General features: G+C 47.2%; 1 protein-coding gene across 2 annotated transcripts in view; it reads right to left on the bottom strand.

The window, feature by feature from the left end:
* Positions 1 to 13,078, bottom strand: part of LOC115197607 (prickle-like protein 1) — a 74,929-nt gene that overhangs the window by 1,379 nt on the left and 60,472 nt on the right. For both annotated transcript variants that reach the window (XM_029759284.1, XM_029759285.1), the window contains exons 3-7: positions 10,517 to 10,630; positions 8,912 to 9,049; positions 4,854 to 5,057; positions 1,537 to 1,723; positions 72 to 986 (exon numbers count right to left, since the gene is read on the bottom strand). In XM_029759284.1, the coding sequence (XP_029615144.1) occupies positions 72 to 986; positions 1,537 to 1,723; positions 4,854 to 5,057; positions 8,912 to 9,049; positions 10,517 to 10,630 (1,558 nt within the window). The remainder of the gene's footprint in view (positions 1 to 71; positions 987 to 1,536; positions 1,724 to 4,853; positions 5,058 to 8,911; positions 9,050 to 10,516; positions 10,631 to 13,078) is intronic.

Here is a 13,078-nt window from a genome sequence, read left to right as displayed (position 1 = left end):
TGGTTTCCGGGACAGATCAAGCCTAGTACTGGACTAAAAGGCTATTTTAATAGAGATGTAACATGTCTTACCCGTGATGTTGGACAGTGCCAGTGAGTCCATGGAGTCCCTGACACTCTGATCTGTCTGTTTCACCTTGTCTGTGATGCACTCCAGAGAGTTGTCATACCACTGCTTCTCCTCCCTCTGGAAGCTGGTACCCCCGATGCTCCCAGCGCCATGCTCCAGCTCCTGGAGCTTCCTACTGCTGGCCGGGCCAGGGTGGCTCCCGTAGGCCGAATCCCCCAGCCCGTCCTGGGACTGGGCCCAGTACATATCTGTCTGGTACTTCTTACTGGCCAGGCTCTGGCTGCCTGACCCTCCTCCACATCCTCCTCCTCCAGTCTCAGCCCTAGAGCCCTGAGGCTCACACGGTTTCATCTTGACCTCAGCCTCAGTCATCCACAGATTTGTTGGAGGTCTGGAGTCGACCACCTCACCTTGCTTGAAGACTCCGTGCTCCCCGAACTTGAGCAGCAGCTGGGTCATGTAGTCCTCGTGCTCAGCCCACTCCTCCTCGTCCCGTTCCTCGGGGCCCTCGGTGTCCTCCCTCCCCCTCCAGAAGCACTCCTCGTTGGTTAAACCCAGGTGGGCTAGCTTGTTGGTGAGCGTGTCGGTGTCTGGGTTACCGGTAAACCCGGGGAACTTGTAGTTGACGGAGGGTGAGAAGAGGAGCGACTGGCGGCACTGGTCAGCCGAGCGGCTGCTCTTGCCCATGCGTACGCTGCGGCGAGACTCACGGGAGCGTGTCGACTGGAAGGCGGAGTCGGAGGAGTCTGAGGCGTGGACGTCCTCTCCCAGACTGCAGGCCTTGGAGCAGTAGATCCGGCCCTGCTTGGGCAGAAAGGGACAGCCCAGCAGAGAGCTCTTACACTGGGCACAGCAGAAACAACCCTTGGTGGCGTGCCAGTGGAGACCGTCGTACGTCATCTGGGCATGGTCCACACCTACGGGAAAGGAGAAAGACTTTGGTTAGCACAGATGTGAGGAAATATTTGTTTGTATTTTGAGAAACACTTTTGTGGTGTGATTCTCTGAATCATTGTCAAGTTCCTCATAGGCATGTGTCATATAACATTCATACTGGCTGGAAATATTGACATGGTACATTTTGTTTTGATATTCTGCATTGGATTACTAACCAGGGCTACGCTGACCTTTTTTACAAGGTGCACGTGTGCCTAAGGTGAGAGAGATATAGGCACACGCAAAGACATTTAGGTAAATCAAACAATAAAAAACGTTTTAAGGTATTAAAGCAATGTGTACTGTATCTCCTAAATTAAAGAAATCCAGATTGCACAGCAGAATATTTAGGTACATATGTGAGTAAAATGTAAAGGAATGTTAATGTCACTGTAAAGAGCCCTGCTAACACACTCACTGCCTAAAAAACATTGATAGTAAATTGTTAGGTTATGTCTGTCTGTTTTAGTTTCTGCCATTTCTTTCACAATGGCAGAAGCAGTGGTCTGTATGCGTATCGTCAGGGCTTACCAATGTGTTCCCCGCAGGCCTTGCAGTACTCGGCATAGAGAGACTCAAAGCAGCCGCAGCAATATGGCCGACCATCCTTCATGATATAACGTTGTCCCCCCAGCACCATCTCACATTCGAAACAGGAGAAGTGCTTCATGTGCCAGTGACGCCCCTCTGCCTCCGTACACTCGTCAGAAAAGATCACCTGAAGATGGAAACATTAAGAGTTAGATGAGAAGTGTGTGACTTGGTTTGCTCTAGTGATTATTGCTGGTGCCTCCAGAGAACATATGCCTGTGTTGGTGAGTTTGAATCGGACTCAGCATGGTTTTATGTGTCGGCCAGTGTATGTGAGCGGAGTTGTGGCCAGTTTGACTGGACTGTGGAGCGAGATTCCCGAAGGCTGGAGCATCGGCTTTCTCGCTCGCTCCAATTTCGATCCAGTAGTGCCCACTTGAGCTCAGGCCAGCCCGCCCCAGCATGCATTTCTAGTCTACTTGTGTGCTGCTATAGCCCCTTGCTTTAGCTACTGTCATGAAGTTCACTATATATTTTCATAAAGAAACTGATAATACACACAGGTGCAAAATCAAGGTGATTTACAAAGATGAGGACCAAGAGAGGGAGAGCAGTGATTTAGTGTCTACAACTAAAGAATCATAGTGTAATCTGAAAATACACATATTCCCGAAAGCATGATGGTGTACTTACTATGTGCACATGCTAAAAGAAAGGAATGAGGTGGATAGATAACTAAGTGTCATTTTAGCAAAGTCATTCTAAACTAAAAATCAGATCTCTTAACAGAACAAAAATGAACAGAACTTTTATCTATATAATAGGCCATTGTTGATTTTGGCCCAATAGGCCTGGTATATTCCAACTTTCAAGAAGCTTTCTGTTTTGATTGGGTTATTTTGCCGAAGCGTGTTTAGCATCCCCAGTGGCTCTGCAAGTCTGGAGAGAATATTCTCCACTGCTGGCCGGCTCTCCAGGCACCATCGCATGAGCCTGAAGCCACAGACTCTGGACAAACTTGTGTTTCTAAAAATGAATTAGAATTAGACTGAGCCAAATAAGGAATTTTTTGTTTAATTTGTATTTCGTTCTAAGTAAATCACAGCCTATATGCGCAATTTATAGACTATAATAATTTAACAGAAAGAAATGTTTAAATGCTGAGCGCTTTATGTCCCTACCAGCCTAGTGTCGCACACGCAAATGCTTCAGAATGCATTTCTTTGTAGGCTATAGCCTTGAAATAATTGAAATAATATAGCCTAAATAATTCATTTCCGTTCCTTCTTAGGCTCCCTGTCTGGCTTCTGACCTATTTAGTGTTTGTACAGTGAGGGAAAAAAGTATTTGATCCCCTGCTGATTTTGTACGTTTGCCCACTGACAAAGAAATGACCAGTCTATAATTTTAATGGTAGGTTTATTTGAACAGTGAGAGACAGAATAACAACAAAAAAATCCAGAAAAACGCATGTCAAAAACGTTATAAATTGATTTGCATTTTAATGGGGGAAATAAGTATTTGACCCCCTCTCAATCAGAAAGATTTCTGGTTCCCAGGTGTCTTTTATACAGGTAACGAGCTGAGATTAGGAGCACACTCTTAAAGGGAGTGCTCCTAATCTCAGCTTGTTAACTGTATAAAAGACACCTGTCCACAGAAGCAATCAATCATTCAGATTCCAAACTCTCCACCATGGCCAAGACCAAAGAGCTCTCCAAGGATGTCAGGGACAAGATTGTAGACCTACACAAGGCTGGAATGGGCTACAAGACCATCGCCAAGCAGCTTGGTGAGAAGGTGACAACAGTTGGTGCGATTATTCGCAAATGGAAGAAACACAAAAGAACTGTCAATCTCCCTCGGCCTGGGGCTCCATGCAAGACCTCACCTCGTGGAGTTGCAATGATCATGAGAACGGTGAGGAATCAGCCCAGAACTACACGGGAAGATCTTGTCAATGATCTCAAGGCAGCTGGGACCATAGTCACCAAGAAAACATTTGGTAACACACTACGCCGTGAAGGACTGAAATCCTGCAGCGCCCGCAAGGTCCCCTTGCTCAAGAAAGCACATATACATGCCCGTCTGAAGTTTGCCAATGAACATCTGAATGATTCAGAGGACAACTGGGTGAAAGTGTTGTGGTCAGATAAGACCAAAATGGAGCTCTCTGGCATCAATTCAACTCGCCGTGTTTGGAGGAGGAGGAATGCTGCCTATGACCCCAAGAACGCCATCCCCACCGTCAAACATGGAGGTGGAAACATTATGCTTTGGGGGTGTTTTTCTGCTAAGGGGACAGGACAACTTCACCGCATCAAAGGGACGATGGACGTGACCATGTACCGTCAAATCTTGGGTGAAAACCTCCTTCCCTCAGCCAGGGCATTGAAATGGGTCGTGGATGGGTATTCCAGCATGACAATGACCCAAAACACACGGCCAAGGCAACTAAGGAGTGGCTCAAGAAGAAGCACATTAAGGTCCTGGAGTGGCCTAGCCAGTCTCCAGACCTTAATCCCATAGAAAATCTGTGCAGGGAGCTGAAGGATCGAGTTGCCAAACGTCAGCCTCGAAACCTTAATGACTTGGAGAAGATCTGCAAAGAGGAGTGGGACAAAATCCCTCCTGAGATGTGTGCAAACCTGGTGGCCAACTACAAGAAACGTCTGACCTCTGTGATTGCCAACAAGGGTTTTGCCACCAAGTACTAAGTCATGTTTTGCAGAGGGGTCAAATACTTATTTCCCTCATTAAAATGCAAATCATTTTATAACATTTTTGACATGCTTTTTTCTGGATTTCTTTGTTGTTATTCTGTCTCTCACTGTTCAAATAAACCTACCATTAAAATTATAGACTGATCATTTCTTTGTTAGTGGGCAAAGGTACAAAATCACCAGGGGATCAAATACTTTTTTCCCTCACTGTATAAGGAATTTGAAATGATTTCTATCTTTTACTTTTGATAGTTAAGTATATTTTTGCAATTGCATTTACTTTTTATATTTAAGTATATTTAAAACCAAATACTTTGACTTTTACTCAAGAAGTATTTTACTGGGTGACTTTTACTTGAGTCATTTTTGTTAAGGTTTCTGTACTTTTACTCAAGTAAGATAATTAGGATCTTTTTCCACTCCTGTTAAATTGTGATTTTAATGAATGTAGCGAATTTGTAGCGCCAGTTTTTTTTATTCCTGTGAGCACAGGATGGTTTTTAGCGAAGCGATTGGAATGAGCGTGATTTCCAACCGCTCAACTCCGCTCTGGCGTCGGCCACAGTGCATCTCCACACACACACTCACACTCACCTCGTCGCAGGCTGAGCAGCGTGGCTTGAGCAGCTCTGCGTGGTGTCGGCCACAGTGGATCTTCCCATCCTGGTAGAAGTAGATGAGGTCAACCAGCAGCTCACTACACGTGGAGCACGTAAAGCATGCTGGGTGCCAGGCTAGCCCAGAACCCGCTCTGGAGGCAAAAACCGTCATCTCCCCTCCGTTGATGCTCTCCCCACACTGTGATGAAATCCACACAAGGGACATCCATAAAGAACACAGTTTCACTCTAAAACTAGATATTTTATACTGTATTATTGTATTAAGCTCATTAGGCAAGTAATTGTTCTTCAAGAATCAATGGGTATATACATTTAATTGAAATGACCAGTAAAAATGGCATATTTTAATTTTAAAATGTTAACTGTGACTTTAAAAAAAACATGAATTCCATAACTAGTTAAATGTGTGGTTGACTGCTCAGTGATAACATGTCAACAATTATGGCCAAATGCCCTAGTTATGTAACTTCCAGTCTGGAGTGTGTGGCTATCCTATCTAATCCTACAGCATGGCCTCGGCCCTGGATACTAACTAGGGTATCATATGGCCACTAAGTCCCCCTGTCCCCATTCCCTTCTGGAGAGAGGAGGAGCGTTGCGATATGTGACCAACTCCCTTCCATCTGTGAGGGACCGCATCAGCACAGTTCAGAACATGGCATCTGGTGTTATTATTGGAATTCTGACCGTGGGGCTAACTGTGGTCGACTACGGTCCCTCTGCAGTCGGGTTGTTCCTCTATGTTTCTCTGTGTGTGTCATGTGAGGACACAGGCCGTGCTTTAACGCTGGGCCCACAAACAACATCACATTCACAGTTTACAGCAGGGAGAGACACTACAGAGCAGAGGGAGAGACACTACAGAGCAGAGGGAGAGCCACTACAGAGCAGAGGGAGAGACACTACAGAGCAGAGGGAGAGACACTACAGAGCAGAGGGAGAGACACTACAGAGCAGAGCAGAGGGAGAGACACTACAGAGCAGAGCAGAGGGAGAGACACTACAGAGCAGAGGGAGAGACACTACAGAGCAGAGCGAGAGACACTACAGAGCAGAGGGAGAGACACTACAGAGCAGAGCAGAGGGAGAGCCACTACAGAGCAGAGGGAGAGACACTACAGAGCAGAGGGAGAGACACTACAGAGCAGAGGGAGAGACACTACAGAGCAGAGCAGAGGGAGAGCCACTACAGAGCAGAGTAGAGGGAGAGCCACTACAGAGCAGAGTAGAGGGAGAGACACTACAGAGAAGAGCAGAGGGAGAGACACGACAGAGCAGAGCAGAGGGAGACTACAGAGCAGAGTAGAGGGAGACACACCACAGAGCAGAGGGAGAGACACCACAGAGCAGAGGGAGAGACACTGCAGAGCAGAGGGAGAGACACTACAGAGCAGAGCAGAGGGAGAGACACTACAGAGCAGAGCAGAGGGAGAGACACGACAGAGCAGAGCAGAGGGAGACTACAGAGCAGAGTAGAGGGAGAGACACTACAGAGCAGAGTAGAGGGAGAGACACTACAGAGCAGAGCAGAGGGAGAGACACTACAGAGCAGAGGGAGAGACACTACAGAGCAGAGGGAGAGACACTACAGAGCAGAGGGAGAGACACTACAGAGCAGAGCAGAGGGAGAGACACTACAGAGCAGAGCAGAGGGAGAGACACTACAGAGCAGAGGGAGAGAAACTACAGAGCAGAGCAGAGGGAGAGACATTACAGAGCAGAGCAGAGGGAGAGACATTACAGAGCAGAGCAGAGGGAGAGACACTACAGAGCAGAGCAGAGGGAGAGACACTACAGAGCAGAGTAGAGGGAGAGCCACTACAGAGCAGAGCAGAGGGAGAGCCACTACAGAGCAGAGCAGAGGGAGAGCCACTACAGAGCAGAGCAGAGGGAGAGCCACTACAGAGCAGAGCAGAGGGAGAGCCACTACAGAGCAGAGTAGAGGGAGAGCCACTACAGAGTAGAGCAGAGGGAGAGCCACTACAGAGCAGAGGGAGAGACACTACAGAGCAGAGCAGAGGGAGAGACACTACAGAGCAGAGGGAGAGACACTACAGAGCAGAGCAGAGGGAGATACACTACAGAGCAGAGGGAGAGACACTACAGAGCAGAGGGAGAGCCACTACAGAGCAGAGTAGAGGGAGAGATACTACAGAGCAGAGTAGAGGGAGAGACACTACAGAGCAGAGCAGAGGGAGAGACACGACAGAGCAGAGCAGAGGGAGAGCCACTACAGAGCAGAGTAGAGGGAGAGACACTACAGAGCAGAGTAGAGGGAGAGCCACTACAGAGTAGAGGGAGAGCCACTACAGAGTAGAGGGAGAGCCACTACAGAGCAGAGTAGAGACACTACAGAGCAGAGTAGAGGGAGAGCCACTACAGAGCAGAGCAGAGGGAGAGACACTACAGAGTAGAGCAGAGGGAGAGCCACTACAGAGCAGAGTAGAGGGAGAGACACTACAGAGCAGAGCAGAGGGAGAGACACTACAGAGCAGAGCAGAGGGAGAGACACTACAGAGTAGAGCAGAGGGAGAGCCACTACAGAGCAGAGTAGAGGGAGAGACACTACAGAGCAGAGCAGAGGGAGAGACACTACAGAGTAGAGCAGAGGGAGAGCCACTACAGAGCAGAGTAGAGGGAGAGACACTACAGAGCAGAGTAGAGGGAGAGACACTACAGAGCAGAGGGAGAGACACTACAGAGTAGAGCAGAGGGAGAGCCACTACAGAGCAGAGTAGAGACACTACAGAGCAGAGTAGAGGGAGAGCCACTACAGAGCAGAGCAGAGGGAGAGACACTACAGAGCAGAGGGAGAGACACTACAGAGCAGAGTAGAGCTGTGTTTTGACCAATCTTAATGGTCATCCCCCGGGCTGCTCAGGACCCATTTGTAAGTAGACTAAATAAAACACTGAGGATCGAGCAGAGCACAGAGTCAGTCAACCCACTGGAGCTACACTCCAAACAACTCCGAGGCTTTTTAGATTTCAGACTGTCTGCATGGCTGCAAAACCACCGTATGTTTAGGGATCTCTTACATAGCATGGTTGACATACAACACAGAGGAAGAGGATGTTCTAAGAGAAACAGACTCCTCTAGAGTCTGCACACACACAGGCTACAGATAGTTCTGCTTTTCGCTTCTCAATAGTCATTTACTTGGGTTATCTATAACTTCACAAACTGTTACGTACATTACCGGTCAAACGTTTTGGAACATCTACTCATTCAAGGGTTTTTCTTTATTTTTTACTATTTTCTACATTGTACATCTTCCAGGTGAAGCTGGTTGAGAGAATGCCAAGAGTGTGGAAAGCTGGCATCAAGGTAAAGGGTGGCTTTTTAAAGAATCATGTGTACTACTAAAGAATAAAATATATTTTGATTTGTTAAACACTTTTTTGGTTACTACATGATTCCATATGTATTATTTCATAGTTTTGATGTCTTCACTATTATTCTACAATGTAGAAAATAGTAAAAATAAAGAATAACCCTTGAATGAGTAGGTGTTGTAAAACTTTTGACCGGTAGTGTATGTTACCTTAAACATTCCCCATCTACCCGTTGGTTTATGTGTCTGATGTGACAATGTTCCTGTTAGGAACTGAGGTGAGTGGCGGTGTGACAATGTTCCTGTTAGGAACTGAGGTGAGTGGCGGTGTGACAATGTTCCTGTTAGGAACTGAGGTGAGTGGCGGTGTGACAATGTTCCTGTTAGGAACTGAGGTGAGTGGCGGTGTGACAATGTTCCTGTTAGGAACTGAGGTGAGTGGCGGTGTCACAATGTTCCTGTTAGGAACTGAGGTGAGTGGCGGTGTCACAATGTTCCTGTTAGGAACTGAGGTGAGTGGCGGTGTGACAATGTTCCTGTTAGGAACTGAGGTGAGTGGCGGTGTGACAATGTTCCTGTTAGGAACTGAGGTGAGTGGCGGTGTGACAATGTTCCTGTTAGGAACTGAGGTGAGTGGCGGTGTGACAATGTTCCTGTTAGGAACTGAGGTGAGTGGCGATGTGCGAGAGGAGACATACATGTTCACAGACGCTGTGTAGCAGGTCCCGGGGCAGGAGTTTGAGAGAGCCCCTCCCCAGCGCCTCCTTCTTCCTCTGGACACTGAACATGTGGAGCTCCTTCTTCTCCTCCTCACTGAGAGACTGACAGTAGCGGCCCTGGAGGGAGTGAAAGGAGAAAGACAGGCCTTCGTTAAACATCGTCCAAAGTGGACTTTAATTGTACAACACAAAGCAAAGAGTGACAACCATTTTTTTTATGTCTCCCTCCCAAACCGTTACCAAGGGAAAGCAGACGTTTTACAGGGGTTGTGTTTAGAGTGGAATCACGAGGGGAAGAACCACAAAGAGAAGCAGCTCTGGCTCAGGCTGTGATGTCACTGCGGTGGTGGCACATATAAAGGACGTCTTTCAGCAGCGTCGCCTATCCCACTCGTCTGTCCCCAGAAAGACTACCGCTATGACAGGAATCCTGCTGGTGGGGGCTGTCAGCAAACATCATCAAATCATAGTCAAAAGGCTTATTGTACCCAGGGCATGACAGTCTATGACCCAGTGTGGGATCAAGGGACTAAAGACTGTGATGGTGGTAACGTGAATGCCAAGTCTGAATGGCATGGAGCTGGGGGGGGGGGGGGGGGGGGTCAATCCCATTTCAATTCAGTAAAATGGAAGTCAAATGAAATGTCATTGCTTAGAGGATTGGACTTTCCATTTATTTCCAGTCTGAATTGGAATGGAATTGACCCCAACCCTGGTAGGTGGTAAGGTGGTCTTAAACAGAGGTTTACTACAGGGAAGGACAAGGGTCGGACACATCTTCAAACAACATTGAGTCTCGGAAAGGGGATGGGATGGATGGATGGATAGATGGATGGGATGGATAGATGGATGGATGGGATGGATGGGATGGGATGGATGGGATGGATGGATGGATGGATGGATGGATAGATGGATGGGATGGATAGATGGATGGATGGGATGGGATGGATGGGATGGATGGATGGATGGATGGGATGGATGGGATGGGATGGATGGATGGATGGATAGATGGATGGATAGATGGATGGGATGGATAGATGGATGGATGGGATGGATGGGATGGGATGGATGGGATGGATGGGATGGATGGATGGATAGATGGATGGATAGATGGATGGATTGGATGGATTGGATGGATTGGATGGATGGATTGGATGGATTGGATGGGATGGATTGGATGGATTGGATGGATTGGATGGATGGATGGGATGGGATGGATGGATGGATTGGATGGATGGATGGATGGGATGGATGGATGGATTGGATGGATTGGATGGGATGGATGGATGGATTGGATGGATGGTGGGAAAATGGGTGCTGTCCTGCTGTGAGACCTTTCCTGTTAAGACGCCTTTAATGAGAGGGCCTGCTGGGATGCATTTTATGACACACACACACACACACACACACACACACACACACACACACACACACACACACACAGAGTGTACACACACAGGCATACAAACACACACGCACACGCGTACACACACAAAGCGTACACACAAACATACACAAACAGTTTATATGAACTACACACCCCCATGCACGTACAACCACACTCTTTTGGGGCCTTTTCCTCACCTCGTTGTCATGTGGAGGCAGCTGATAGAGGAGTTGTTTTATTCTGAACTTCTCTCCAGGACTGTTAACGTAAGGAACCTTGTCCTCAGGCAGACAGGAGAAATACAGCTGGACCTGGAGCACACAGAGCAGAAGACAGATGGTAGACACACACACACACACATTGTGTATTTTATCCTTTGGTAGCACCATGCTTACACCTACGACACGTAAAATGAACCTGAACTGTTGTTTATACTGTGAAGCAACATGAAAGTCAAATGTTCTTAATGGAGAATATAAAACCAGTCCTGACCGGATCCTAGCTCCCTGTCGAACGGAAGAGCAACTTCCCAGATTTCTCTTAATCTATTTCACTGGCCCAGATAAATATTATTCAGCACATTAGAAATGATAATACCAACTAAGCCTGTCCCCGGATAATGGGCTGCGTGCGTGTGCCCCTACCTGAAAAGTGAGCATAGCGGAGGCTCCTTTGTGTAAGACAGGCAGACTTGTCAAGCACCACCCCAAAGACACTGAGACAGGATATATATATATATATATATTTATTTTTTTTACAAACTCTGGCATGGAAAAGTCTGCTGGTGATTAGTAGAGATCTGACAGATCAGATGCAGGAGGAGGCCTTTAGATGTGGATCAGTCCCCCGTCCCGCTGGTTGCTGGCAACACTAGGTTTGGCTTGGAGGGGACCTCGCCACAGCTGCCTTTTACAGGCTCGTTCACAAACAGGGTCCACTTGTGTTATGTGGCACTCTCCCAACTACCGGGGAGCCCCTCCTCTCTTACCTTCCCTTCCTTCTCTCCCTCTGTCTCTCTCCCTTTCTTCCCTTACTCCCCTCACTCTCTATCCCCCTCTACCTCCCTTTAAACAGCACACATGGAAGCAATGAAGGGTGATCGGTGGTGGGGGGGGCTGAAGCAACAAGAGACCCAGGCTCTAAAGCATCCAAATAAACAGCCCCCTTTTGTGTGTAAATGCCTGGGTCAACTGTAATGCCTTTACAGCCACTATTCTGTTGAACGGCCCTGTTGTGCACATTACAGTGGAGAAACACACAGCCCTGGAGGTAGGAGGTCAGTCAGCTTACTGCTCTTTAGCCCTGACCGAGGGAGGTGGATGTAGGATTAATAGCAGCATGAAATGTGCATTATTTACAACAGCCCAACACTGAGGATTGTGGGGGTCAATTGCAATTCCCAGAGATGGGCCGAGCAGCAGGAAGCCCCCTCTAAACAGGAGACAAGAACATCCCACCTTTTTATCTGGTAGCAGTCATGACCCTCCCTCCTAATGTAGCCTTCAGTTGCGGTCAACTGCCCCAAGGGGCAATGTAGTAGCCAGGCCAGTGGCCCTAAGGGTCAAAGTGCTACGGCGACAGTTAGAGACAAGCAGCTTTGTCCTGTTTCAGGGTGACAAGCATACAACAAACCCTCCCTCTGCACTGCTCACCACCCCAATAACTTGAGGAGGCCTAGCAATATGCCTAATGGAGTTATGATGAGGAAAATAATGACAGAGAAGCTACTGTATTGTTTCTCAGCTCCTATCTAAACGAGCCAAATGTGTTTATGTGTCCTTCTATATGGGCTAATGTGGCTCAGTTGGTAAGAGCATGACACTAGACACGGCAAGGTCGTGGGTTATATTGCATATACAGTTGAAGACAGAAGTTTACATACACCTTAGCCAAGTACATTTAAACTCAGTTTTTCATAATTCCTGACATTTAATCCTAGTAAAAAATTCCTGTCTTAGGCCAGTTAGGATCACCACTTTATTTTAAGAATGTGAAATGTCTGTGGGTCAGAATTTACATACACTCAATGAGTATTTGGTAGTATTGCCTTTAAATTGTTTAACTTCGGTCAAACGTTTCAGGTAGCCTTCCACAAGCTTCCCACAATAAGTTGGGTGAATTTTGGCCCATTCCTCCTGATAGAGCTGGTGTAACTGATTCAGGTTTGTAGGCCTCTTTGCTCGCATATGCTTTTTCAGTTTTGCCCACAAATTTTCTATAGGAATGCGGTCAGGGCTTTGTGATGGCCACTCCAATACCTTGACTTTGTTGTCCTTAAGCCATTTTGCCACAACTTTGGAAGTATGCTTGGGGTCATTGTCCATTTGGAAGACCCATTTGCGACAAAGCTTTAACTTCCTGACTGATGTCTTGAGATGTTGCGCCAATATATCCACATAATTTTCCTCCCTCATGATGCCATCTATTTTGTGAGGTGCACCAGTCCCTCCTGCAGCAAAGTACCCCCACAACATGATGCTGCTTCACGGTTGGGATGGTGTTATTCGGCTTGCAAGCCTCCCCCTTTTTCCTCCAAACATGACGATGGTCATTATGGCCAAACAGTTCTATTTTTGTTTCATCAGACCAGAGGACATTTCTCCAAAAACTACGATCATTGTCCCCATGTGCAGTTGCAAACTGTAGTCTAGCTTTTTTATGGCGGTTTTGGAGCAGTGGCTTCTTCCTTGCTGAGCGGCCTTTCAGGTTATGTCGATATAGGACTCATTTTACTGTGGATATAGATACTTTTGTACCTG

The sequence above is a fragment of the Salmo trutta genome, chromosome 7, assembly GCF_901001165.1.
Source record: "Salmo trutta chromosome 7, fSalTru1.1, whole genome shotgun sequence".
NCBI lineage: Eukaryota > Metazoa > Chordata > Actinopteri > Salmoniformes > Salmonidae > Salmo > Salmo trutta.
The sequence above is the reverse complement of the archived record's forward strand: the minus strand, read 5'-3'. Positions and strand labels throughout refer to the sequence as shown.